We start from the raw sequence: 25,589 nt of genomic DNA, 5'->3' as shown, positions 1-25,589 counted from the left end.
ACTTACTGGCCATGACTGATAGGCTTCTGTTCTGTGCTTTGTATCAGTATTTTATCTTGTGGCAGTAAATTAAACTTGAGAGCTAGATCTGTAAAATTATTCTGAAAGTTATTGGAAGCTATTATTAATGAAACATCTTCAATCGTGATTATTTTGAGAACGAGCCAGTGGTAGGAACAGGTTCTTGGCTGTTGCATCTTATTTCATGTAGAGGGCGCTCTGCTCTATGCTGTCTCAGAGCTCTATTGCTGTCTGCTGCTTTCCTGTAAATAAACTGTTTCCAGTCAAAATATAACATCCTTTAGTGACCAATCCAGCGAGCCTAGATAGGCTAAACACTGGTTTTATAATTAGTAGTGTCAGGACCATAGACTGTCTAATAGGTCAGGAGTTATTGTAGGGCAGTGAAGATAAATGTTTAACTTGAGTGATACCTTCAGGGGTTTTTACAATTCTAATTCTGTGAAGGAAGTATTTGGGTGAATGGATCAATCCCATAGACAGTAAAAGATAATGTGTCAGTGTCATTTCCTGGTCTGTGTTTAACTTGCTTGATCTTTGTTTTAATATCAGTGTTTAATGTTTAATATCACTTGCCTTCTCACTTAGAAAGAAAAGAAAGAAAAAGAAGAAACAAATTCCAAAAAGTCCAAATGGCAAGCGCTGATGGCTTCCCTGCCAGCTTTTACAGTGAGCCAGGCGTGCTTGGGCTCCTTGCTAACGGCATCAGCGCCTTCCTGGTTCTACTGCAGAACTTCCATGGTGCCCACACTGGTATCCTTGCACAGGGAGTAGAGGACATCCTTGCAGGTAGCCTACTGATGACGTAATCATATTGAATTACGGCTTCGATATCAAGTCTTTTATTTCAATTCAGTTGGCTACTCATACAGTATCATGTAGCCATTGTTATGTCATGTAGCCAACACACCTACCTGTCCTTGATCCAAATGTTTCGAGAACCTCTGTTTTGTAAATGGTTGACTCCATTCTGTTAACAGTCACCTCGTAATAAGTCCAAAATATGAAATTGGTATGGTCCGTAATATCATTGTATCATTCACTGGATGAAGACCTCATCTGAGTTAAATTGTTGCAGTTAAGAACAACCAGACTGAGACTGAGAATTTGTTTTTGCTGTCATACTACCCATACAGGTAGAACCGGAAACTCCTATCTTGTGTATTGATTGTCATCTCATGATTTGAATCTCTTTCTGTTGACTCTTCCTGTGTGTAGGTGTTCATCTCATCCTGATTGGTGGCTTGTGCCAGCTAGTTGCCGGCTTCCTCGCATACCGCAAGTATGACCACCTCGGGGGCACTGCCTTCGTCGGCTATGCCGCATTGTGGATGAGCTATGGTGCCACGCGCATCTTCCAGGGTGCCGTCACGCCCATCTCAGCCAACACCACCAACAGCTCTGCGTTTATAGATGTGCAGTTCAACATGACTGGAATGGAGTTGATGATGGAGAACGCCACGGTGACACCAGAACTCTTTGTGCCCAAGTCAGCCATCGCCGGACTGCTCCCCTACATCCTCCTCTCCTTCCTCCTGGCCTTCTGCTCGGCCACCGTCAACTACATCATGCCCTTCGTGTTCGGGGCCATCACAGCCACCCTGGTGTTCGAGGCGGTGGGCGCCGTTTCCGGGCCCTGGGCCCTGGTTGTGTCCGGCGTCCTCGAGCTCCTCATCCTCCTCTTCGCCATCTACGGCTCGGCCGCGCTCTTGGTCAAGGGCCTGGCACAGCGCTACGTCCTCAAGGGCTTCGGCAACCCGCTCTTCAACGTGCTCCTCCTGGGCACGGCCAACTCGGGCAGCGCGCAGAGCCTCGGCCAGGAGAAGAAGAAGAACACCAAGTACGCCGAGCCCATGGCGCTGGGCTACTTCTGTGACACCGTCTCGCCGTTCATTTTCGCCTTCTACTCCTTCCACTACTTCCCTGCGTTCGCCGTGGGCGCCGTGTGGATCTCCATCAACTCGGCCTCGCAGCTCCTCTCCAGCTTCTACGCCTACCTCCGCCAGGACACCTACCACGCCACCAAGTTCGGCCTGCACTGCACCTATTGGCTCGTGAAGGCCTGGGAGGAGTTTGTGGTGTCCATCATGCTGACGCAAGATGACGCGGGGTCCGGCCGACTGGCCATGGTGGGCGACTGGTTCTTCGTGGCGTCGGCCATCGTCTTATGCGTGGTCTGCCTGAGCATGGACACCCTAGAGCTGCTGCACAACCTCTTCTTCCTCCTGCTGACCCTCTCCACCGTCTCGCAGATCCCGCTGGGCGGCTACTACTACTTCTTCGGCGTGGCCTGCTCGCTCTTCACCGCCGTGTCGCTCTACGGCACGTTCGCCCGCCTCATCAACTCCATCGCCGAGAAGTCGCTCATCCGCGTCGGGCCGCAGCCCGTCTCTTCCAGCCAGCTCCAGACGGTGCTCGGCGGGCTCGGACTCTGCCGCGACACCCTGGCGAAGAAGACGGAGATGTCCGAGGGCACCCGCTGCCAGCTCCCCGACGCCCTCTTCTACGTGGTCAACGGCATCGCTGCCCTCTCGGCCATCCATCAGCGAGACTCGTCTCCGTCCTTCCTGCACATGACTGTGCCGTGGGTCCTCATCCCTGGGGCCATCATCCAGGCCTACGTCAGTCGCCTGCAGGTCCAGAGAGGGAAGCGCTTTGGCTCGGTCATCCCGTTCTTCTACGCGGCGGTCTGGGCTACCTGGACCTGGTACAGGTTTGCAGGTGAGGCACCCTATTCTACTCTACTGCGTCTGTCGTACAGTTTATGTATGAAATTAACCACAACCACAAATCTCACATCAACATGACTGTGTTATGTTATTCTTTTTTGTGGTAGGACATCTGCTGCACATCTTCCCTGGAAATGCCCAAGGATTCTCTGCTGGAGCTGTAGCCTTTTTGGTGATAAATGGCTTCATCATGCTAATAGGTAAGTCTTCAGTAAAACAGGTTTTGGTTCATACAGACAATTAGACTGTTGTCCATACTAGCAGGTATAAAATGTATCCCCCAAAACAAAATTAAGATATTTATATTTATGTATTATTTTGTTATGAGATCTGCTCTTCATGGTGAGGTTTATTTGTGCTTTGTCTCTAGCTGCATATGGGAATCTGGTCCTGTTTTTCCTGACCATCATAATGGAGATTGTGTTAGTGTGTTTCCTTCTGTCCACCCTTGGGACTCTGCCCTACCAGCTGGAGAGTAAGTTACTGACATCACAAGATATTTTATAGTGGTGCTTTTCAACATATTATGAGAATTATGTAAGAAAACATTGTTACTGAATGATCTTCTTTCTCTTGCAGTTGCCATGCTTGCCATATTTTCTATTATCTGCCTCTATGGGGCTATGGCATCTCTTGTAAACTGCATCTTCAATAAAACGCTTATTCCATTGGGACCAGCTTTGCTTAAGGTATAGTAGAAGATTTATTCTTCAAAAGCACTTTCAGTTATTGAGTCAAGACATTTTTCAATAAATTCTAAGAACCCTAAAATAAAATCAGACATGAAGTCATATACCTACTGAAAGACATTTAGCAGATCAAGCACAGAGGTGGTTGAAGAACCTGACTGAGTTCTTCATGCATTGGCTTTCAACCTTAGAACAAGAAAAAGAAGGTAGCGGCTCCAAAGCTTCCCTGCCCTGTCCCGAGTTCTCGTGGGACGAGCGGAATCATGCAGATCGCCAAAATGCTGGACGAGGGCGGCGTTTGTGGAATTCCCACCGATACAGTCTACGCACTGGCCGCCTCCTGCAAGAACCCTGCCGCCATCGAGAGAATCTACAACATCAAAGTAAAACCCCAACGTTATTTATAAAATGCATGAATGATTTACCAAGTGCACTCTACATGACTATTGTATATTTGTTTGTGCCTTGGCTCTGTGATCATTGAATCATTTATTCCAGTAAAGTCAGTGTTTTGAGAAGTATATATCTACAAGTTTGGAGCTTTAGTTCATAACAGTATTAGGTTTACACTAGCGCTCATGTCAGATCCTACTCCTCCTTCTCCCTCCTCATCTTCCTCTTCCTCAGGACCGGCCATCTGAGAAACCGGTGTGCATCTGCATTGCCAACGTGGAGCAGCTGGTGGCTGCCAAGCCGCCCTTTAGCCCTCTGCTGTGGGAGTTCATGAGAAGCGTCTACCCCGGAGGCATAAGCTGCATCATCGCCAAGGGAGAGTGGCTCTACAGACTCGGTAGGAGACCTCGCAGTAAACCACATACAGTATGGTTGTTCAGTCTCTTTGCTGTGGAAAGGAAAGAAAAGAAAGCTTAGCAGAAGAAACAACAGTGGGCAACAATGTGTAAACGTCCAGGAAGTCCAAAAACCTAAAGATAAATAATTGCAACGAGCACACTTCTTGAGCACACTGTAACAATCATGCATTTAGCAACATGCTTCAATATGAATGATATCTTAAAAGAGTATGAGTGTCTGTGAAACAAAAGTAGCAGAATCTGCAAATCTGCGGTGCCTTTTGACCAATGGCTCAATGTGGATCCCTTTTGCTTTAGGTGTGGGTGGTGCGTACGACCGCGTGGGCACCAGGGACAGCATCATGATCCGTGTGCCTGACCACACGGTGACCATGCACCTGTGCACCCTGACCGGGCCCATCGCCATCACATCTGCCAACCCCAGCGGCGAGCCAGACAGCCTCCATCATGACATGGTCGTCTCGTAAGTACCTCCCGAGCTTATCCAGACTACGCCTACAGTGTACTCACAAAAAGTGCATTTATGTAATATGTCTACATTATACCTCAATAAGGTACATTGTAAGACAGGTGTACGATTAGGCTCAGTGTTATGTAACTATTACCTAGTTATGGATATCGTGACGTACAAGATGTATATCAGTTGTTAGCGACCGAAATGCTCTATGCGGCTTCTATGATCTTTCACATTCTCGAACCTGGACCCATTGTCTTTGTGATGGATTGACAATATCAAACAGCATCTAAGAACGATCTATTTATCCATCTCTGCAGTGTTGACCTTCAATTGTGGTTGCATTGTGGTTGCATTTTATTACATCTTTCACAAATATTAGTCTATATGTGAATTGACCAATAATGATCTATCTATTGAGTGGGGAGCAGCCCTGTTCGATTGCGTTCACCTATTCAATAAGTATAGTGAGGCAGAGGTTTTCTTTATCTCTGTTGAAGCTTATCTGACCATTGTAATATGATGTAACGTCATCTCCTGACCACAGTCCATTTTAAAAGAGCCGTGGTGTGGTTCGTCATTATTTCTTCATTATCATACAATAGCCGAGAGGAGTTGTGATAAGAGGAGCAGAGCTGGCCATAATGAGTTGTTTGTTACAGATAATAACAGCACCCATTTAAATCAGGAGCTGTAATGGGATCTATCAGTAAAACATAATTTACCTATTTTTAGATCAAGCATTAACACCTATCAGCCTGCCTTGGAGACATATTTAATAAAGTTCTCTGTCTTCCTCTATAATCACTGTCAAAGCCTCAACATTAAGGCAATAACTTATCCAATTACAAATGGCCAACAACCTGGGCTACAGGGTAGAATGGGCCATAACTATGCACAGAGATCAGCGGGAACCTGGGTCTGTTCTGGAATTAAAGAACGTTCTCTCTTGTCAACAGTCGCCTGGGTCACAAGCTCCAGGGAGTCCTCTGTGATGGTGAGTCAGCTGAAGTGGCTCCCTCGACAGTGGTCAACTGCCTGAAAATCGATGAAGGTAAGTTTGAAACACAATGTTTTGCATTGTACAGTATTTACAGTATGGTCACTGAATACTTTTTTCCTGAGCTATTTTAACGTGTGGAACAATGCAAGCAAAATAACCAATCCTAGGAAATGAGAGTGAATAGCATAAGTAAATTAATGTCTTTGTCTCCTATTTGCAGGAATCATTACCTTTGTGAGAGAAGGCTGCGTTCCTACTGCCAAAGTTAGACAGATATTTGAGAGGGTGAAGAACAGCATGGCATGAAAATCTTTTTACAAAGAACAACACTAAAAGACTACAACTGCAACTACAACAACACTACAAGACTACAACTGCAACTACAACAACGCTAAAAGACTACAACTGCAACTACAACAACGCTAAAAGACTACAACTGCAACTACAACAACGCTGAAAGACTACAACTGTAACTACAACAACACTAAAAGACTACAACTGCAACTACAACAACACTAAAAGACTACAACTACAACTGCAACAACACTAAAAGTATGCCTTTGCTTTTTCACTTGATTTGGTGGGATACCTTTTTTTTTCACTTGACTTGGTGGGATACCTTTTTTTTCACTTGATTTGGTGGGATACCTTTTTTTTCACTTGACTTGGTGGCATACCTTTTTACACTTCCCAATCACTTGAGTGATTGTGTTTGCAATATGTGCAATGTGTGAAATGTAATTCTCTCTCAATTGTACATGTTTTGTCTATGAAGTGCATATGCTGTGCGTATGTACCAAGTGGTATTTGTTACATATAACAATAATATTGTGAATGTTAATATTTAATTTAACAGTTGCCAAAGAAATATAATTGTAACATATTCTAATACAATCTATTGTATGATATGAGTTATTATTGAAAGCACCACATATACCTAAGGAAAAGGTAATCAATGCAATAACCAGGCTGGTGTGCAATAATAATGACACTACATTCTTAGCATAAAGCTAATATCTTACTATTATATTTGTGTGTATTTATTTATTGTCTCTTTTCAATGGAATAAAACTATTTGTGAGATATTTTCTTGTGAATTGAGTTATTACTGTAAATATATTAACCTACAAGATGGTAGGCCCGCTATGGCCAAACTATAAAATATAACAGAAACAAAAACTAAAATATATTTTGTCATCAAATTTCACGCTTTCTAGGCCATAATAAGAGGTATGAAATAAAAGGCTTAAACTTTTTGCAAACCTTTTTGAAGAGCTTTCAACTAATACAGTGAACAATGCAAAATACTACAGTGACTTTCTGTGTATTAGTTGCATTGTGTAAACAACCACAGCACAGTGTTTATACAAAATTAAGAAAAGAAAAAAAACAACGTATTAACTGCACCCTTGTATTAACTGCAGTGCCCAATAGCCCAATGAATCAAAATGAGATTGTGCTTTGATTAAAAAGAAGAATGAAGAAAAGAAATGTATTGTCATGTATAGCCCACCCCCCTGTATTAACCTCATACCTCAAATTTTGCAAAATCAATGTATAAAATGGATAATAGTCGGGAAATTACGGTATACAACTGCAGGTGGGGCAGTATGTCTGCCAGCTTACAGGTGTGGGCCAGATGTCTACCTCTCACCTGGAAGCCCCAGGAGGTGTTTAAAAGTATAAGTATACTATAAGTATACTGTAAGTATACTGTGTGTTTCACTAATTCACAGATTGGGATAAATGCAGACCAAATTTCCCTCACGGGAATCACGTGATTCCCTCACGTTTCACTAATTCACAGATTAGCATTAGATGCTATATTAGCATTAATTCGCAACCCTGTTACTCTAATTAAAGTAACATGGTTATTATCATAGTTATCAAGGTATTTTTTGCTAACTATGATATATTTATGATTAAATATGCAGAGTTAAATTATAAAAATAAATGTATTTGTATAATTAAACATTATTTACATATTTTAAATAAATTGCCAGAATTTCTTCTGTTAGTACAGCGTCATTGCAGCATAGTGTGCCACAATTCATGTTGAGATTCAATTAGAGCTGAAAATAAACAAATTTTGGTTAGATATTTGTGATTATTTGCAATAGATAGGCCTAATATCAGAATTTCTAATGGATTTCTACAGATTTATGATGTTATGACTCAATTTGCAACCCTGTTACAAAAACATTTTTGTTAAAATAATGATAAGTAATTTTGCTATCACACAAAAAATTACATCTATAGTCCTTAGAACAGCTTATGATTATATGCACAATGTATCTGAGCATATTTGAGAATAGATACTGGAATTTTTAAAAACAAAACTGTATGTCACTGTTCAAACTGAAGATAATTAAGCCTTTGATAGTTAGTCAATAACATATATAATATATATTAACAGTTTTACCTGAAATCATATGACTATTCAGTGTAAAATGATTTCCTTTATTGAATGAAAAAGGATTTACTGAAAAATATTTAAAATATATACTTTTTTCATGCTATTTTGTATATGTAACAGGGTTGCGTAACAAAGCAAATAAAACATATGAGGTGGAAAAATTACCATTGATGCCTGAGCATGACAAATCATATAATTTAGTAGTTTATGACCTATACTTCTTAAATATTCAACATAAAATGATAAAATAGAAAATATTTATTTAAGAAGTGTAAAAGCCAAAATGTCCTCTAATTCTGGAAAGTCCCCTAACTCTCCACAGTCACAGACAGAAAACAATAAAAACAGAAAGAGACCAGGCAGTATGCCAAAAATGTTGACATTCACTACCTCTGTGGATCTCGCCGGTTTCTGACTTCAAGCTATCCACCTTATTCATTAAACCCTAAATCTGTCCAGTTTCCATCTGCTGTCCATTCTGTTTACATTATAACTTAGTGCTGTCTCAGCAGGCTAACTGGAATGCTTCAACTTATAGACCCTTTCAACAAGGTAAACAAACACAATGCTTGAATGTTCTATTTGGTTCCCAATCTACTTCCTCTGCATTAAGATAACATATGGAATGTTAAAACGGAAGCCTTGTGGGGCCAATTATGATGCTGATAATGGAACTCTCTTGAAAGGGTCTATATTTCTTTCAAAATGACAATTTTGCTCTCAATATGGTTATTCTATACAGTACATGACTGACAGAAAAATATAAAAGTTTGCTTTAACATGGCTTAGGATACGTCAAGCACTGTCTACCGTGACATTAAAATCAATACAACGTAGCTTCAGTCGGAAATAGAAAACCTAATTTCTGAATACTGAGGTGTCATGGCGATGCCCATTGTTGGCTACGGAATATCGTGGATACTCACAGCCAATTGGAGCCACAGAAGGTCATGATGACAAATGATGGAAAATATGACACCAGTTTGTTGGAGACATGGCTATTGTACGACGCAAGGTTCCAGGAAACCTTTGGTGTGTGTGTGTGTGTGTGTGTCTCTGTGTGTGTGTGTGTCTGTGTGTGCGTGTGTGTGTGTGTGCGTGTATGGATAGGAGAGACGAGGGACACTAAACCCTGTTTAGTTGTTTAGGTCCTTATGAAAGGCAAGACAATCGGTTCTCAAGTGTCATAAATCATAAGACAGAGCACATCTGAGACAAGGCTCTGGTTGCACAGCTTATTATGATGGACTTTCTAAAGATGCATTTTTAAGCCACTATATGTTCTCTAAGGGGCCTTTGGTCACAGTGCACGTCTTCATGTGCACGTTCACCCCTCACTGGGAGTTTCCCCATTGTAAAATCTTCCAGACACACCCAGAGTGTTTTGAGACAGGGCAGTATAAGACGCAAGATAGGGCAGGGCAGTATTAGACGCAAGAGTGATAACTTATAAAGAGTTATAACTCATAAAGACTGACTCATAAAGAGTGATAACTCATAAAGACTGACTCATAAAGTATAAGACGCAAGCTATGAATTTGAGAGATTTGTTGGGATCTTTCCAGTAAACCATCCAGGTTACTTTCAGTGCATGGGAGGATTTAGAGCAGTAGAGTGACATGTTAATACTGTTATTATTCAGTGGTGTCATTTACTGTGCAGTGGAACGTGGTAACTCAGAAAGAGTGGTAACTCATAAAGAGTGGTAACTCCTAAAGAGTGATGACTCATAAAGACTGACTCATAAAGAGTGATAACTCATAAGGAGTGGTAACTTATAAAGAGTGATAACTCCTAAAGACTGACTCATAAAGACTGACTCATAAAGAGTGGTAACTTATAAAGAGTGATAACTCCTAAAGAGTGATAACTCATAAGAGTGATAACTCATAAAGAGTGGTAACTTATAAAGAGTGATAACTCCTAAAGAGTGATAACTCCTAAAGACTGACTCATAAAGACTGACTCATAAAGAGTGGTAACTTATAAAGATTGATAACTCCTAAAGAGTGATAACTCCTAAAGAGTGATAACTCATAAAGAGTGATAACTTATAAAAGGGATAACTCCTAAAGAGTGATAACTCAGAGTGATAACTCATAAAGAGTGATGTGAGAGAGAGGCTTTGCAACCCCCAACTCACATTTAAGGGATGGGCGTGTCCAGAAAACTCCAGTGGTTGAAGGGTTGGCAGACAACAAATAGCTCTCGAGTTTTAAGTGATAAAGGTGCAGGTTTATTTACAGTGCGCAGGTGCAATATATGAAATAACAAACAAACAAAAATACTTTGGAAAAGAAAAGAAAAGAAAACCGGCCATCATAGGCATTACAAACTCTCACACACAGCCTCACACACAGCCTCACATACAGCCTCACAGCAAGCTGACGCAGTACTCTGCCATTCCAAACTACTTCTCCATTCCACTCTCTCTTTCTCCCTTAAATAGGCCTACCAATCAAAAGTGAATTGGTAGAGCTCACTGTCCAACAGGGTGTAATACATAAGGAATAACTATGGACCTTTTCCATACACATACATAACATATGACACAACACATAATTTTACCATACAAAGTACATAAATGGCCACACATATACTTTACATACAGACAGGGACTTTAAATGCAACAATCAGAAAAAATAATAAACGAATTAAACACACGCCAACTCACCACCTCCGCGCCAAACAACCCACTTTCCACTGTCCCGGGACAGTGAATAAGGAACTGGCTCCAATGCGGTTCGTGTTTCCCCAGTGGACCAGTATTCGGACGTACCCATCAGAACGTTGGCAAACAAGATGCGTGAGTGTTGTGTATGTTTCAAAAGTGAGTTTATTGCTACTACGGAATGAACAATGGAGCTGAATCAGTGGGTACCTCACTGTTCGCTATGTATGTTGATAAATAAATGTAGTAGACTGAACTGACATGCATTGTGGTTGTTTTAAATGTAATGTTTGTAGCGGTCGCTAGCACGGTAGGCTTTGAAACGCCGCGGGTCGGTGTATGTGATGCACGTCGGGAACTGTATGCGTTTATCAGTGTAAATGCTTTGTGGGAGCTGCGTGTAGGGAATTAAGGCTCACTAACGGTGAGACCCGTGAAAGCGAGACCTTCGCTTTTTACAAGTGATAACTCATAAAGACTGACTTATAAAGAGTGATAACTCATAAAGAGTTAACTCTTAAAGAGTGATAACTCATAAAGACTGATAACTCATAAAGAGTGATAATTTATAAAGAGTGATAATTTATAAAGAGTGATAACTCATAAAGAGTGATAACTCATAAAGACTGACTTATAAAGAGTGATAACTTTTAAAGAGTGGTAACTCATAAAGAGTCAGAAGAGCTTCAAGAGTTTTATCACATGTAGACAACTGATTAATCAAACGTACACATTCAACTGGACACACACACACACACACACACACACACACACACACACATACACACACACACACACACAGATGTACACACGCAGATGCACATAAACATACACACACATTGACACACACACACACACACACACACAGATGTACACACGCAGATGCACATAAACATACACACACACTGACACACACACACACACACTGGTGCACCTAGACAATGGCGCACACACACACACACATTGGTGCACATAGACACATGTCCACACACACACACACACACACACACACACAGTGTAATGGCATGGGCTCAAGGGCTGGCAACCCCTATAGACATCAGCACATAGTCTGAGAATTCGGGGGCCTTCTCCTCTCACTACCTGGCAAATAAACACTCAAGAGAACACCAGCCTTACCCCCCTCCCACCCGCCCACACACACACACATACACACACACACACACGCACACACACAAACCCACACCCACCAACCAGCACAAACATAAAGACTGTGGACTGAGTAAAAATTCCTTCCTTGTCCCGTTCCACTCACACGTGCCGTGCCCGTTAACAGTCACTGGGGAAGTTCCTAAGAAAAACATTGGGTGCTACACTCAGTCAGCAGCACATGTCCAGTCCAGTAGACGTGTGTGTGTGTGTGTGTGTGTGTGTGTGTGTGTGTGTGTGTGTGTGTGTCTGTGTGTGTGTGACTGTGACTTGTGGCAAGACGTGTTTTTATAAAGTCTTCTTCGGTCATCACCCACTGTCTCCGTCTTTGATGTGTGAATAATCTGTGCAAAACTTTATTTCCCCTTTCTTGTTTTTACAGTAGCAGTATTCAATAAAAACAATCTGGTAAATGTCTCTGTAAAAAAGCAAAAGTGCAGTAACTCTGAATGTTGATTTACTGTTTAATGTTGAAGTCTGTATTTGAACTATATGGACTGTGGCGGTTTGCAACAGCTTGTTCTGAAAAAAACCTCATTTGAAAAACAGATTCATTGTAGAATTTTCACATGCTGCAGAGGTCAACAAATATAACTATGAATCAAAATAGTTATGAGTTATTAATAGTGAAAAAAACAAAACCAAATGCAGCTCTACTCTTCAATTACGATATAAATTCAGGACAGACTGGCATTTGCATGGACATGTGTCTTGTAAAAGCAGATGAATTCCACTAAATAGCACTAACTACGACTCAACAAAATTAAGTTTATTTTCAAGCAGATTAAAATAGCAGGAATCAAACGTAGCAATTTGTTGTTGCTTGGTCAATTTCAGAAGTTTTTAAACATTACTAGTTTGCTTGTCATTTTGGACAATGGTGGAATATGGTATTTTGTTTTAATCTATGGATACCACTAGCAGATATATACTAAACCAGAAAGGAGTTGGGGAACATCAAAAATGTTGAACGTGTTGGAAATGTTGAATATGTTTGAAATGTTGCTGGTTATGTTGTCAGGCCAAAAATGCCACAGGCAGTGACAGACATGACACGACCGCAGTGCCAGCGGTTTCCTGTTACCCTCTCTTGGTGTCAGTTCACTGGTGGAAGGCAGGGAATGTGAAAGCCGTGCCAGTCGTGCTGCCGGCAAATAACACCCAATTTCGATGGATTTTTTTCTCCTGAGGGTCAGGGTCACTTGACAAATAGCATTATATTTATTATACAAAAAAGCATTTACAAAAACTTCCAGCAGTGTTTCACTGATTTTGTTTTTATCCTATTTACAATAGATATGCACTTCTATATACATTTGATTTCAACAGAATTTAAGCCTTAATAATTATGATAGCCCTATAACAATGAAAATAATTTAAATATTGCACTTTGATCAAATATTGCACGTTGATCAAGTAACATACAGTATGGTAGATGGCATTACATATAACAAGTGTGGTAACATTTTTATTTGATCTGACATGCTACACATAATTAAACATTCTTTAAACTTCAGGTTAACTTATCCTACATATGACCCTTTTTAAACTTCAATCAATGTGTCATTTTGGATTATGGAATTAGGAAAATATCAAATTAATCTCCACTCATATACAGTATTCTATAATACTTAAAAAGAAGGATTTTTTTTATTCATGGACCAAGTTCAAACCCAATGCCTCTGTAATGTAGTTTAATGAAGTAAAGCAATGAGACAAACTGAGACCCCTTCTTTGGCCACTAGTAAAACAAGACTGGAATATTAACTCATGCTTGTGTGTGACATTCACATCTAAAGGGAGTCGTCTGATGCTGAGTTGGTGTCCAGTGAGTCATCCATCTCTGCTGTCGTCTCCTCCTCTGCTGGTGTCTCCTCCTCGCCTGCCTGTCTCTGGCTTCCCACTGAGTCGCTGAGGTCTGTCTCGAACCCGGGGTTCATCTGCCCCCGAACGTGCTTCCTCTGGACCTCCTCAAACAACTGCAACACCTGCGGCAGGTGAGGAAGGCACCCCAACTTGGTCAATATACAGCCCGACACGCAACCAACCCATTAAAGGTACACTATGCAGGTTTAGGTATTTTTGGATACTGTAAAGCTCCCTCTAGAGTTGTGATATATTTCTATTTTACTCTGCTGTTGTAAATAGCAAACTTCTCCTGACTTACCCCCTCCCCTTGCACACATTGAAAATGCTTTTGCTGTGGAGGTGAAGGATGAACAACAGGCAAAAACTATCTCCAAAGAGCTATTTCTACTGACAAGGTAGGCTAATGTTTCACGATTCTCGTGAGATTTGTTCTTGAATTTGCATGGCTGGATTTCTCGGTAGCCACTCGCTACGTCTATGCTGTATAGCTATGCTAGGTGAACGGTTCGCCTATTACAAGTTTTTACCATCAATTGGCTTCGTAAAGGTGAAAATCTTGCATAGTGTACCTTTAATGTGACAATACAGCGATGAAAGCAGAAATCATCATCCCTAAAAGAGTTCACATTGCTTCAACAAGGTAAATACTGTACCTATCCACAGTATTTTACTATGGACTAAGTAGAATTAGCAGTATTATCTGCCACAATATCATCTTGTTTCACTAAATTCCCCTCGAGATCAATATTTAATCTAATCTTGGCTTAAACTGCACCTGTGACTTTGGGATGAGTCCGACTCTGAAGAAGCCGATGTTGCCACTCTCAATCTTGGTACAGTCTACCACGGTGGAGGCGATGTTCTCTGGCGAAGGCCCATCACAAAGTACCCCCTCCACCTGTGCAAACACGTGCAAAAAAAACACACACACACACACACACACACACACACACACACACACACATACACACAAACACAGACACACACACACACACACACACACACACACACACACACACACCTCATTATAAACCCACCGAGAAGACTTTACAAATATACCTACAGCTAATGAGAGAGTCTCTCTCTGCTCTCCTCCGTGACTGAGTGTATCCGCTGTGTATTTACCTTGTCTCCCAATTTAGCATACACCTGGTTATGATGAGTCGTGTCTGCTTCCCCTGTGGGGTTGGCTGAAGTCACTGCTATTGGTCCGACCTGAGAAATAAAACAAGACTTTGCTTAAAACAGAACATTACGATTCAACAATATGATACTTGAACTCAGGGAAATGTTTTGTGTGAGATTTTTATGACTGCTTCCAGAGATCTTCTGAAACTATAGGTTTAACTTTTTTCAAACTTCATTAGCTTATTATGCTCCAGTTTTAAAGTGTGTACAATTGTAAAATATTACAACCAGTTGAGTGATTTGGTGAGTATATACCAGGCTAATGAGCTGTGTTGCCACTGTGCAGTCTGGGTTTCTGATGGCAATACTTTGTGGTGTGCCAATGTACTTTGAAGAGTCTTTCAGACCAAAAAAATCCATCCAGGGCGCTGGAGTTACAAACAAAACAAGAAATAATAATATTTAATTTATGTGACATTTTTTAAATAAGGAACCAAGGTGGATATATTATTTTCTTCAGTAATAATAGTCTGTTAGTAAGTTCATTCATGAGTAGGGGTTACTGTAGGTATAGTTATTTACACACACACACACACACACCACACACACACACACACACACACACACACACACACACACACACACACACACAGACACCTCGTGGGATGACGAGGCTGATGGAGGAGGGCCATGCGGCCTCCATGAGGTCCCAGAGCAGAGGGTTGATCTGGTCCCTCACTGGCTCCAGCTGCTTAATGGACGACACCCACAGGGACATGGGACGGTCTCCAGCATGCTGCTTTGTCCTGGCACACACACACACACACACACACACACAGACAGACAGACACACACACAGACACACACACGCACAGACACACACACACACACACACACACACACACACACACACACACACAAAAAGTGGAAGGGTTAATAAAATGTCCATTGTAATGACACCATTCCACAAAAGTGACGCTCTTTGTTGTAACAAAATCAGATCTCACTTGTAGGCTTTTTCAACAGCTTCGGGGCGATTACAAGCTGCTACTAGTACATAGACCGTATCAGTTGGCATCCCACATATGCCACCATTCTTCATGATCTCTGCATAAAAAGGTAAACAAAGATAGGGTTACTTGCTAAGTGATACAACTCGCTTTTCTGTTATCAGTTGTAGGAGGAACTTAAGTGTTATTGCTTACACAGTTAAACAAGTTAAACACAAACACATTTAGGTATATTTTCAGGATCACTTAAAAAAAATAACTGAGTGTTATTTTGTAATACTCTGAAAGTTATACAAATATGAAGCGGAAACATGACTTCACTCCTTTGCTTGTGAGTTTGGATCTGCCATGATTCTAGAGTGGAAGTCTCTCCCTCACCTGCAATCTCCATCACAGATGTGGCCTTCCTGGAGGTCAGGTGGGGGCATTTCTCTCTGCCCGTGCCCCCCAGCTTGATGAGTGGGGTGCCCAGCGGCATCTGTGGCTTCTGGAACGTGCTGTTGAAGAGGTTGGCCAGGAAGCAGTAGAAGCTGACCAGGCCGAAGATGATGGTGACGCCGATGTCGTAGCCGTAGGGTAGCGCGCCGACCGCGTCCAGCAGGAAGCTGATGAGGATTAGCTGGAAGGTGAAGGCGTAGGCGAACCATGCCACACTCAGGTACAGCGCCCCGACCGTCACCAGGCAGTTGAAGAGCATGAAGCTGATGATGCCCACGGCGACGCTGAAGCCGCGCGTGCTGCCGTAGAGCCCGCCAAAGCGCGTCAGCCCCCACACCGTCCACATAAAGCCATACATGATGAAGGCGGCGCTCTCCAGGGTCTTGCCTCGCGAGAAGGCCACCGAGCCACACAGGAGCTGCAGCAGGCCGCCGGACACCACCGCCCAGGGCAAGATGAGCACAGCCAGGGGCCCCTCGGCGCCCACCGTCGCCGTGATGGCAAAGGCGGCCAGCACGCTGGACGCGTGGCCCAGGATTTCAGCGTCGGCATACTTGGAGTAGCCGAGGTAAGGCGCGTGGAAGTCTTTGTCGTGCGGCCTCAGAGAAATGAAGCTGGTACGCGTGAGGAGGAATTTGAGCAGGCCGTCGCCCATGGGCACTTTGTACGGCGACGCCTTGTTGTTGATGCTGACCAGGAGCATGAGGGCTGTCGCCACAAAGATGGCCGCCTGCACGCCCTGCGTCCCGCCCTGGAAGAAACCCCGGGGTTGAGCTGCGACCGCGATGCTGTACGCTACGAAGAAGAGCTGGTAGACGCTGTCCGCCACGCTTCTCCGGACGCTGAACAGCGCCAGGACAAAGAAGAGGATGGCGAATACGGTGGGGAAGGGGACGGGGGAGTACGGTTGTGTGCCGGTCAGATTCGCCACCAGGGCGCTGTAGCCCTCGGCAAACCTCAGGATGGCCATGAAGCCGTAAAAGGTGGCGGAGTAGATGTTTAGGCCACGGTAGCAGAGGACACAGACGCCCAACTGGAATACGCCTGCCGTCCACAGCCACGGCACGTGGCCGACAAACAGCTTGGGGACCACGCCCAGCAGGGGGCAGGCTAGCACGCTAGCCGCAAGCAGGTTCATGACCAGGCCCACGGCCTCCACATCGCCGCTATCCAGACCCTGCTGCGTCTGGGTCTGGCTGGCTTTGTCTGTACCGGTACCGGGAAGCTGAATATCACCGCGTGTGACATACGAGAGTAGGCGCCCAGTGCCGAAATATGCACCGACAAAGCACACTAAGAGGTAGTTAGCGGCCGTTGCGCCCTGTCCAAATCTAACGTTAGCAAGGCCAGCTATCTGATGGGCACAGGCTAAGCTGATAGTGAGAGCGATGATAAAGAGCACCACCTTCTTGGCTAAAATAGCCACCAGGGCCAGGATGAATAGGGCTAATGTGAAGGCTGCTAGGCCAGGTATCATGGCATTTCTGAGCCCCTGAGTGGGGTTTACATAGCCCTCCCCCACCAGAATGTACAGAAGACCAGAAGCACACCACAGGGCAGACACTGTCAAGCACAAACACGTGAAGAGAGGAGCAGGAGACAGGCTGCGTCGCACACCTATGGATAGAAGAAAGAGTAGAGATTTACCATAGATACAAATAATGTTAGATGACAGGATTAGAATGATTGCAGTCGAAACAGTGAAATACCAGAATATGCCAGCAGGGCAGCTATAATGAGGAGCAGAACTCCCAGAGCTGTGCTGGAGATGAGGCTGTCTCCTGACACGCTGCCATATCCATTCACCAGAAGCAGCAAAGAGCCTGAGAGGGGGAAAAAAACACATTGCTCACTGCCGTGACAGGTGTCACAACACTGTCGAACTGAGGGACATGGTTTGCCCTCTACTGGCTATAATGTGAACTGCAGCAGAGTAGCACGGGAGAATACCACTCCACAGATTGTAATCTACAGATCTTTCAACTTTCACAGTATTCATTTTAATTGTATGAGATATAGGCCTACCAATTGTTTTTGATTGCTATATTTAAAAAAAAAAAGCCTGTTAATTGTGCTAGAATCCTCAAAAATCCATAAAGGCTCAGTGACAAAAACAACAAGACCAATAATGTGTTGATTGCGTGGTAGGCTACTGATGAAGATGATGAAAATGATTATCACAGTCATAATTATCGATATTATAATAACAAATCTAAAATGATAAACAAATAGTCTATAATGTGTTGAATGCATAGCAGCTAGCTACTGATGAAGAATCAATATTATGAAAATGATAATCACTATCATAATCAAAATTATAACAACAAAAACAAAAACTATAAACACAGGCTATAATGCGTTGATTGCGTGAAACTGAAGAAAGCTTTTGAACATTTCACTTCTTGACTGGCAAGATGCGGCGAGTCTGCTAAAGTGTTCAAAACCTTTATTTTAGTAAACTCTGTACACAAACATTGTTCTCAATGCTTGAGTTCATGTGTAGAGACCCTGGTGATACTTCGACCAAAGTTTCATGTTGTGTCGAGCCTTCTTAGTGTTTTAAGAATAGCGATTTTGATGCGATCCTAGCACTCCCATTCAAAAGGCCATTTGACCCGAAAACGACAATACGCTCAATCTTAAAAGTAGCGCTTTCGTCCTAATTATGACATTAAACGAAAGTTTGACTCGGGTAGCCTACATTCACAAAAATACCCGTTTTGACCTGCATTTTGGCGAGAGTTACGCTTCATTAACATGCATCAATTACAATTTTCAAATAAATTAAATATGCCGGGTGTAGAAAATACATACAACAGCATTTAAACATTCTTAATAATAAGGACAAGTTTCCTACCACCGGAGATTCCTAAGACTCCAACTGAGTAATGTAGCGACTGGATTTCAGCGTCTGCCATCGCGCGTGTGGATGAACCCAACTGTGTGGGCATCTTTTTATAACCAGGGCATGTAGGTACAGTACGTCACGCGCGTCACTCAAACTCTGTAGAGAACGCGCCTCTCAGATTTCGGAAACTTTCAGGAAAGACGGAGACCTTGAGGAAATGTATCGCCCACAGCAAGGAAAGCTTTTGTAAAAATTCCCAAATGAAAAAAGCTTGTATATATATACCACCACTGAATATATATATATATATATATATATATATATATATATATATATATATATATATATATATATATATATATATATGCTGCCTCTGGCATATACAGTATCTTTAAGACAAAAACATTGGCTTGACATCAGTATTAACTCAAAGTTGTGCTAAAAAAAATAATTATCATACCAAAGTACTCACAGAGTCTTGAGTTCAAGGATAAGGATATACAAAAATAAAGTTCCATCAGCCTTCAAAGAGCAGAAATGGGGTGCCCTGTCTATCTCTATATCAGTTTATTCTTTTCAGTGACCAACTAACAACAACTAAGAGGGAGTCTGGCCAAGTTAGCCTAAAATTCATAGGGAATAGATCATAACAGCAGTTTTGGCTCTGGTAAGGTAGAACATGTAAATTCATAGGCACATGCATACAACAGCATTACGATATGAGCCTGTTTGGCATCAGACACAAGAACGGACAAGGATTTGGAGAAATAACGCCCAGTGAGAAATTATTTTATAGCTTGAAAGGAGATGAGTGTGTGTATCAGTTAGTCTACAGTGAACCATAGGCTATCTATCTTGAACAGTGTTTACTGCACGTACAACCAGAATGACTCTGCAATTTCCCTGAATTAAAGCAGTTCATTATAGCCCTTGCCTACACCTCAAACAATGATATCACCACATGGGAGGGACTAAACCGGCTCGTCTTTCTGAGGGAATATAAGCGACGCTCGAGTCTATTCACAAGCTATCCTCTGAGCGCAACAAACTCTACGAACTCCTCCGAAGTCAACTTCACTTATACCTCAAGGTGAGACTACTTTCTCTCATAATTCTGTCGACTTAGTTTACAGTAGACTAATTTGTCAGACACATTTCGCGCTACACGTGGCTGTGTAGTAGTTAAGTTATTTGGCGTGTCGTCGTTTATCATGTTGTGCTTCACAGATATTTGTCACAGTGCGCATCGATGCCAGTGTAGGCTACCATACTCCGGCAATATGGTCCGTTTTTAGTTGTGTCGCTCTGGACGTTTTGAAAAGGGAACTGGAAGTTAGCCAACGAGGAAATGCGGGCAGTTGGCTGTTCAGATGTTGAAAAGTTTCGATTCGTTCTTAACCTTAACCGACGTTCATTCATTTCATCCAGCTTTGAACGCTCCTCCTCGCATTTAGCCTACGTGCGAAAACATCGTGTCCGTTTTCCCCAAGTCATCGTTTACCTCTTGTAGGCCTACCTGGAGACGCAGTTACCTTGCGCTAGCCTAGTCGTCTGGGATTCAGACTGAATAGTAGGCTAACCTAAAGCACTGTTCAGAATTACATTAGTGCCTCTTTTATGAGCGAGCAGCAGAACAATTTCAGCGCAGAGAAATGTTTTGAGCAAGCACACAAATAATATTTTGAGGAAAAATGAAACTCGAGTACAAAAAAACGTGTAGTTGAGCAAACATGAATTTATTCTGTGCTCCACAAATGTCTTTGCATGTTGGCTAAGTTTAATATGTAACAGACTCTTTTTCATTCAGTTTCACTCTACGCGTTCACATAAACTGTTCCTCCGCTTGCTCTGGAGATATCTCTAGCGCTCGCTCAACTTCTGATTGGTTGACAATTGTGCCACAAACGTAACGCTGTCTATAGTTTGTGAGCGAGCGGACAGGTGAAGTTGAGCGAGCGCGAGAGATATCTCCAGAGCGAGCGGAGGAACACTTTGTGAGCGCGTAGAGTGAAACTAAATAAAAGGGGTCTGTTACATACATATTAAACTTAGCAAACATGCAAAGCCAAAGTGTAATAATAATGTGCGGTGATCTTTCACTTTTTCGAATCTTATTAAAAGTGTAGTTTGGAGAGAAGAAAGTATTACAAGTGTAGTTTGTGATGTGCGACGTGTTGCTATTTGAGCAACATTGCTCCTGTTGGTCAGTGTCGATAAGAAACAGACAAACATCAGCATTTTGAGCACAGATTGAACGGGCAGCTGAGGGACACATAGGAACAATTAGCTGAGTTTGACAAAAAGTATATGGGACTATATTTGTGAAATACACCTTTAATGTGAATGCAGTTGATGGAGCATTCATAAAAAAAAAATCTCTCTCTATTTCTCCATCTATATCTGTCTATCTATATATGTATTTCTGTGTGTGTGTGTGTGTGTGTCTGCGCGTACGTCTGTGTGTGTGCGTGCGTGTGTGTGTGTGTAGGCACAATGGTTAAACGCGTGGCAGTGATCCTGGCTGGCTGTGGTGTGTACGATGGCACAGAGATCAACGAGGCCTGTTCAGTGCTGGTGCACCTGAGTCGGGCTGGAGCAGAGGTGAGGACACTTTACCAGGCTTTTCACACACACACACACACACACACACACACACACACACACACACAAAGGTATGCAAAATAATGACAGAGGCACCCACAACAACACTTGTACACACAGGAAGACACACACACACACACACACACACACACATGCAGCCACCGTATGTGAACCGTCACAAACACTTATTTGTAACTAGTGCAAGTTTAGATGACATATGACTCCATGACTCACTCATTGTCAGGTTTCCTGGTGTCAGGTTTCCATCCCCCCACCCCTCACCACGCCACACACACATAAGCGCACATCCCCACACCCCCCACCACCCCTGCACACACACACACACACACTAGTGCAGGGTTACACACACTAAGGATATTCTTATCATGTTGTGTTTGGCTAAAAGCCATTAGGCAAATTATAATTGAAAGGGAAAAGTCACCAAATGCACCGCCAGTCATTTTTTCATTTCAGTAGTGGCCAGAAAGATAAGACCAGTGAATGGGTGTGTTCCCAGAAAGGCATCTTTGCATAAATACTGTATATGTATATGTCTGTAAATGGAAAACGCATACATAGATACTTTCAATATCCCAAAGAAATCTTAGTCATTTGTATAACATTGTAACAACATTATGACACCCACATTTCCATAGCTTTATTATAATGCAGTTGAACTCAATATAAACAGAATAATTGTTATAATAAATGTAAATAGTATTACAGGATGTAACTGTCTTGTCTCTGTGTGGTCTAGGTGAAAATGTTTGCTCCTGATGCAGAGCAGATGCATGTGGTCAACCACTGCGAGGGAAAGCCCCAGACAGAGAAACGCAACGTGCTACAGGAGAGTGCGCGCATCGCCCGCGGCAACGTCACAGACCTGGCTAAGCTCGATGTGGCCGCCTTTGATGTTCTCATCATCCCAGGTAAGCTGACCAGTGTTGACGACACACACACACACACACCTGTCCTTTCCTCTCAAGAACAGCCCTATTTCTTTATAAAAACACTGTCCAATATCCTAAGCAGATGAAAAGCAAGCTCATATTATGTGTTTAACCTGGATGTATTAGTTATTTATCAAACATGCATTCCCAAGATAAGCTGTTTTAATTAACCCAACAATCTACAGCTTAATCATCACTATATACTAACAAAGCCTCTTTTTGTTTCAGTTCTGATTATGTTGCTGTAAATATTTCACAAACATATTTACACATATTTATTTTGAATGCTGTTTTATTGTGTGCAGGTGGATTCGGAGTGGCCAAGAATCTGAGCGACTGGGCAACAAAGGGGAAGGACTTCTCTGTGAAGTCCGAGGTGGAGAAGGTGATCAAGGGCTTCCACAAGGCGGGCAAGCCCATCGCCATGTGCTGCATCTCTCCCGTGCTTGCTGCCAAGGTGCTGCCCGGCTGTGAGGTCACTGTCGGCCATGACTGCGAGAGTGAGAAGTGAGTGTGCGACCCTGCAACGCTGCGACCCCAACCTGATCACAACCGATTCGGGTCCTAAATCTGGTTCTGACCAGGATGTCAGAACGGAGTACAGGCTGTACTGGTCATGCTAGTCTTGCATAATCATGCATTTCATTTTGTTACAACTTCCGGTACCTCAGTACCCCTCACTTATTCATGTGTAATATTTTTATCGATGGGGATTTATTATGATACAGGTTTATTGTCCTGTAGGGGAAATTTGTCTCGGACTCATACAGTATGCTTCTCACAAAAACAACAAAGATTTGATGTGTGTGTGTGTGTGTGTGTGTTTCCTTCTGTCTCCCCTCTCCAGGTGGCCCTATGCGGGGACAGCCAAAGCCCTGGGTGAGCTGGGCTGTAAACACGTGTGCAAGAACGTGACCGAGGCACATGTCGATAAGAAAAACAAACTGGTGACCACAAGTGCTTTCATGTGCAATGCGCCAATCCATGAAGTGTATGATGGACTGGGTGTCATGGTTACTGAGGTTCTCAAGTTGTAGCTTGTGTCAGTTGTAGGTGTTTGGACCCACGTCCTTTTTAATAATTGCACATCAGGACATTTTTGTGGTTGTAGCTTTTGTGTTGCTGTTTAAGTTTCAACCTGTGGTTGTGTTTTATGCAGGAGAACCATTTGTGAAATAGACATTTTTGCCTTAATGCTTACTGTCTGTTGTATATTGATATGAATAAAATCATTTTTTTATTATTGGAGAAAGTATGTTATTTGTAATTTATTTGTGTTACCATCCATACTGATCCACTATAGCAATTACATAATTATATTATAATTTGCTCTTATATAATCTGTATAGCAGTGTTGCAGAATAGAGATTGAACTTTTGACCATATCTATTTGTAAATGTGTCCCCATATAGACAACTTCCAGCCAATCAGAAAATAGTATCTTCCCATACTGTCATATAATTAGACACTGTGCGACACACATGATTAAGTCCTTGAACCCAAAATATCTGATGAAGGCCATAGGCCGAAACGTCTTTGTCTATTAGACCTCTCATATGGAGCCAGAGTGTGCGGCACTTTTCTACCAGTCAACTTTCTAGCAGTGGTCAGTACCTCACAAAATAACATTTGGTGTCCTGCCTTGTGCACAAACACATATTGTTGCCTCGTATGTAGTAATTTCAAGAATTAAGGTCTTCCAAATAGTTTCCAGCTGTTTGGCTTAATGTGAGGGGATACTTGGCAAAGGAACACATGCAGGGCAAGCTCTAAACTGGAATGCAGGGCCATGTCTGGAACTCATATGCTACATTTAACCCTGGGAATAGCCAGAGCCATATAAATAAAAGGTTTACTCTGTTGTATAGACCCTTTCAACAATAAAAACAAAAGCAATGCTTGAACGTTCTATTTGGTTCCCAATCTACTTCCTCTGCATTAAGATAGCATGTTAAAACGGAAGCCTTGTGGGGCCAATTATGATGCTGATAATGGAACTCTCTTGAAAGGGTCTAAACAGTATTATACAACAATTGGGTTCTATGGAACTATTTATTTGTTTCTGATTGGCCGAGAGACGTTCCATGAGTTGGAATATCCCTGGACATTTCAACTCAGACTTTGCACAGCTAAGTCTCCACTATTTTAAGCAATGGGTTACTCCTTAGCAAACCATAACGAAACAGTGCTTCACCACATCTGTGGATTAAGCTACACAGTCAAGTCAATGTAAGTAAGATAAACGAGGATGCTAATTGTTCTCAGCATTGCCAGCATTGTGTAGGGCCTATAATATGATTGTCACTTGGAGGAGACTTGTAGATAACTAACGTTAGCATAGTTAGCTAACCGCTGCTAACGTGCTAGCATCGTGTCAGAAAAACATATGGGGCTGTGCACAGTAGTGTAACATTTATTCACCATAAATTAATAAAGGTGAGTGGTTCTGCAATGTAGGCTATGTTTCCGTTTTTTTGCAGTACCATGTCCCTTACATAACATGGCCCAGTGTCCTTGTAACATGCATGCAGCAAAGCTAGATATGAATGTGATTTCAGCCCGACTTTCAACATTTCTTTCAAGAAGACACGTAAACCACAAAGACCCGTAAAGAGGGATCTGGAATACGGCCTCCTCGTGGCTACGGCCGAACAACACCCGTGGGAATATCCATGACCAATCCCACGATCACGAGTGCTATATTGCTTTTATACAACAATTCTACCACAAACTAAATAATCTGAAAACACCCCAATATTGTTTAAAAATGTTAATTTCGACAT

At 42.5% G+C, this 25,589-nt stretch overlaps 3 protein-coding genes across 3 annotated transcripts; 2 read left to right on the top strand and 1 right to left on the bottom strand.

The window, feature by feature from the left end:
• Positions 1 to 218: 218 nt before the first annotated feature.
• Positions 219 to 6,793, top strand: si:ch211-153b23.3. The gene is made up of 10 exons (XM_048230623.1): positions 219 to 810; positions 1,240 to 2,742; positions 2,858 to 2,950; positions 3,121 to 3,225; positions 3,330 to 3,439; positions 3,631 to 3,822; positions 4,067 to 4,229; positions 4,549 to 4,714; positions 5,665 to 5,759; positions 5,929 to 6,793. The coding sequence occupies exons 1-10, from the start codon at positions 654 to 656 to the stop codon at positions 6,012 to 6,014; spliced, it is 2,670 nt and encodes an 889-aa protein (XP_048086580.1). The 5' UTR covers positions 219 to 653; the 3' UTR covers positions 6,015 to 6,793.
• Positions 6,794 to 13,160: 6,367 nt separating this feature from the next.
• si:ch211-153b23.4 (uncharacterized protein LOC335392 homolog) lies at positions 13,161 to 19,335 on the bottom strand. The gene is made up of 9 exons (XM_048231633.1): positions 19,265 to 19,335; positions 18,117 to 18,230; positions 16,348 to 18,024; positions 15,967 to 16,066; positions 15,617 to 15,765; positions 15,275 to 15,387; positions 14,957 to 15,046; positions 14,607 to 14,729; positions 13,161 to 13,950 (listed from the first exon to the last, which is right to left on the bottom strand). Exons 1-9 carry the CDS (start codon positions 19,323 to 19,325, stop codon positions 13,756 to 13,758), a joined length of 2,622 nt encoding a protein of 873 aa, XP_048087590.1. The 5' UTR covers positions 19,326 to 19,335; the 3' UTR covers positions 13,161 to 13,755.
• Positions 19,336 to 20,235: 900 nt separating this feature from the next.
• On the top strand, positions 20,236 to 24,054 carry si:ch211-153b23.5 (uncharacterized protein LOC321177 homolog). The gene is made up of 5 exons (XM_048231502.1): positions 20,236 to 20,345; positions 21,744 to 21,856; positions 22,614 to 22,785; positions 23,112 to 23,313; positions 23,654 to 24,054. The coding sequence occupies exons 2-5, from the start codon at positions 21,749 to 21,751 to the stop codon at positions 23,841 to 23,843; spliced, it is 672 nt and encodes a 223-aa protein (XP_048087459.1). The 5' UTR covers positions 20,236 to 20,345; positions 21,744 to 21,748; the 3' UTR covers positions 23,844 to 24,054.
• Positions 24,055 to 25,589: the final 1,535 nt, after the last annotated feature.

This window comes from Alosa alosa, chromosome 21, assembly GCF_017589495.1.
Source record: "Alosa alosa isolate M-15738 ecotype Scorff River chromosome 21, AALO_Geno_1.1, whole genome shotgun sequence".
NCBI lineage: Eukaryota > Metazoa > Chordata > Actinopteri > Clupeiformes > Clupeidae > Alosa > Alosa alosa.
This window is presented reverse-complemented; position numbering and strand designations above follow the sequence as displayed.